The 3541-nt window shown below is 36.0% G+C and overlaps 1 protein-coding gene across 1 annotated transcript in view; it reads right to left on the reverse strand.

The window, feature by feature from the left end:
• Positions 1-1813: 1813 nt before the first annotated feature.
• LOC106881237 (uncharacterized) overlaps positions 1814-3541 on the reverse strand; it is an 11987-nt gene continuing 10259 nt past the window's right edge. The window contains exon 2 of the mRNA XM_014931547.2: positions 1814-3097. Coding sequence (XP_014787033.1) covers positions 2315-3097 — 783 coding nt within the window. The 3' untranslated portion in view covers positions 1814-2314. The remainder of the gene's footprint in view (positions 3098-3541) is intronic.

Raw genomic sequence — 3541 nt, forward strand, 5'->3', positions numbered from 1 at the left:
TTAGGGTTTTAGGGTTAGGGTTAAGGTTTTAGGGTCAGGGTTTTAGGGTTAGGGATAGGGTTTTAGGGTTAGGGATAGGGTTAGGGTTCGGGTTTTAGAGTTAAGGTTAGGGTTTTAGGGTCAGAGTTAGGGTTTTAGAGTTAGGGTTAGAGTTGGGGTATTAGGGTTAGGGTTAGGGTTAAGGTTTTAGGGCTACGGTTAGGGCTAGGGTTAGAGTTGGGATTTTAGGGTTAGAGTTTCGAAAAAATGTGAAAAATGAAGAAATTGGAGTGGAGGGCAAAAATGTCTTTCCGAAAATAGTAGCTGAAAATCAGGGGAAAAAAAACCTAAAAGCAGTAGAAATGCACGAACGATTGTGGTGGTGACATGAAGTAAACATGCTTCAGATACACTCGTTTATTTATACACACATAACTGAGATGAAATATGTCATAAATAACAGTGACAAACGAAATATACACCGCCGGAAGTTATTGTTGACAAACAACAGCAGTAATTTTATTCAGCTGAATACACGCCATTGATTGGTTGAAATTACCGAAATAAGACAACTTTAACACGAAATAACTTTGAAAATATAAGCTTTTCTCAACATCACTAAGAGTAAAAGATGTTTTATATGACACATTATACCAGTGTCCGAAGTTTGGAAGTGTTTAGTTACAAAAAAATAATTTCTCGATGTGCCGTTCAACAGGTGAATAGTTTATCTGTGAGTGACAACAGTTACATTTAACTCACTTTCTTTTCTCTGTAGCATTATCATATCTCTCTATATATGCTACTATTAGATCGTGTATACACATATCGGCCGAAATTAACTCTTTTTTTTATCTCGCATGCTTTTCCATTTACTAGTTATACATACCAACCCGTCGTGGTTTTGGATATATACAAAGTAACGGTAAATAAATATCTCTTTACAACTTCGATCACTGTTCTTCTTTCATCTTTCACATCTTACAAATGGCAAACAACGAACTGCATTGCCGTTACATATATGCATATTCATATTGTTTAATATATTGCGAGTTTGATATTCTGCAGAAAATAAGGGAATTCTCGAATGCAGGATGACTCTGAAAAGTTTCTAAGCTGTCTTCGCAGCCATCCTCCTTTCGAGAATTTCTCTGTGTGTGTGTGTGTGTGTGTGTGTGTGTGTGTGTGTGTGTACATGCGCGCGCTATTGTGTATATGGAGTCAGTATCTGCTTCTCTTATTTGTACAGCTTCTTTAACGGTCATAATGTTGGGTCTTTAAGGTGTCTGGAAACAATTTTTACATCGAATTTTAACTTAAGAATAATGTCCCCAACCACACTCTCTTAACAAGGGAAGAGATATAATCCAATAAATACATGCAAACCAATATTATGGCATGGCATCAGCTGACTCGGTTGCCACTGAGATGTAATAAACTCAGAAAAATAAGATGTAGATCATTTGAAAATCTACGGAAATTGAGGACACTAGAAGAGAATGCTGACGATTTTGGTTGAAAGAAGGGGAAATAGGTACCTTGGTCGGAACCTTGGTCCAGTGATAGACTTTGGTTAGCATGGACTTGTCTCACCGAGCGTCGAATTGTAAATCCACCGACCTTTTCTGATTAATGTGTGCTCACCAAAGATATCAAGTACAACGTTACAATCGGATACGGAACTTTTGAATGAAAAATGGCACCCAGCACACGCACATCATGCACGTACGCACGCACGCACACACACACACACACACACACACACACACACACACACACACACACACACACACACATAACTACACACACACGCTCTCTATCAATGAAATTTTTAGGCAAGTTGTCTTATCTTTATTGATTCAAATTTTTAGAAATTTTATTGTGGGTTCAACGTATTTGAGTTTCTTTTCTGTGATATTAACCCCAAAATGTTCCAATAATTCGGACAAACTTCATTTTTTGTTTTTGGTTTTTAGTCAAACTCGTTCGTTCTTTTCCTCTCTTAAGCACTTTTCCCTCGTAAGGGTGGCACAATCGATAGAACAGCGGAGTTTAATTACATTCTTGTACGTTGAGAGTTCGAATTCCGCCGAGATTTGGTATCATTTTACATCCTTTCTGGGTTGCAAGAATAAATTACAAGTCAAGTAGTAGGGTAGCTTTAATCGACTTTGCTGTTCTCCAAGTTGTGTGGCCTTGTTATGTTCATTGTTAAAATTCAAAATTTAACTTTGAACGTTGTGCTCCAAAATTTGTATTAACATTTTGTTTAATTTTATTTTGCTAAGTGATATTTTTCTAAACTTGAACTCTTCTTATTTTCAGTTATTCAGTTTCAGTGGTCTTGTTTTTCTTTGTTTATTGTGTAATACTTATCTATGGCAGAAATAAAGTTACTTTTAAACCGTATGTTGCAATCATAGAAAAGCAAGACTTTCTGTGGATGTTTCTTACAAAAACCAAAGTATCCACATTCTTTAAAAGTTGACATTTTAGGCAGTGGTTGTCTGTTTTTTCGGAACTTATTGAACGAAATAAAGAGAGAAAATGCATCCGACTGTATATCTGTGTGCTGTTGTATTAGATCTAAAACAGTGAGGACCATCGTGCAGCTGGGAAGTAACATGATAAAATGGAAATCTGCTACTTCGATAAAATCGTAAGGTGCAAAATATACATGAAGTTCAACATATCGATTTTCTTGAATATGTCCCGTAATTTCAAGGGAAATATGTGTTTCCTTTGCTCTTGCAGCAATGAAAGCCTTTATTTTATTCTTTAATTTCTCATTGGCCTTTCTTTTATTTGTAATCCAATTATAAATTTTGGTTACATTGAATTTTTTGTGCTTCTTTCCCAATTGAAATATTGTTTCTGAAAAGCTTAATCTGGGCTTTGTATCAGATCCGGGATGAAGTTTATCAAAAATAACTTTACGAAAGGAGTTTTTTCCTTCATTTTGAATTAGATTTTTATATCCACACGAACATTCTATGATTTCGTCCATTAAACCAATTTTATAGGTTAAATTTTCCAATGTTATGCAGTCTTTTGTGGTACTTAACCATTTGGACAACACGTGCAATTGCAACACACTGAACGGAGCTAAAGCATCCACCTTGACGATAAATGAAAAAAGTAGTTAGATCAGGAATACACTAATAATTAATCAATAGACATTGCATCGATTTTCTTTGAATACCGGGGAACGAGTTCTTTACGTTATAGGAAAGTTGGTTTTACTTCATTAGATGTATACCTGACCTTCCTATATAAAATTAAAGAATATAACGGAACGCTGAACCCACAGACTATCAACTTAAACTGCACTTTATTTAGGTGGTAAATATATACATCTTTAGCTCTTGTTGTTACAGCTCTGCTATGTGTGTGAGCATAGTTGTTGGGACGTTGTTATGTAGATGTAAGCGAGCTGTCGAGTGTAAGTCCGAAAGATGGAGAGTGACAACTAAACACGTCCATGCTCTATTGCTGGCCAGCAAGAAAGAGAATGAATTGAGCGGGAACGCTTGCTTGTTTAATTCCACGCATGCATGAGACT

Source organism: Octopus bimaculoides, chromosome 10 (genome assembly GCF_001194135.2).
Source record: "Octopus bimaculoides isolate UCB-OBI-ISO-001 chromosome 10, ASM119413v2, whole genome shotgun sequence".
Lineage (NCBI taxonomy): Eukaryota > Metazoa > Mollusca > Cephalopoda > Octopoda > Octopodidae > Octopus > Octopus bimaculoides.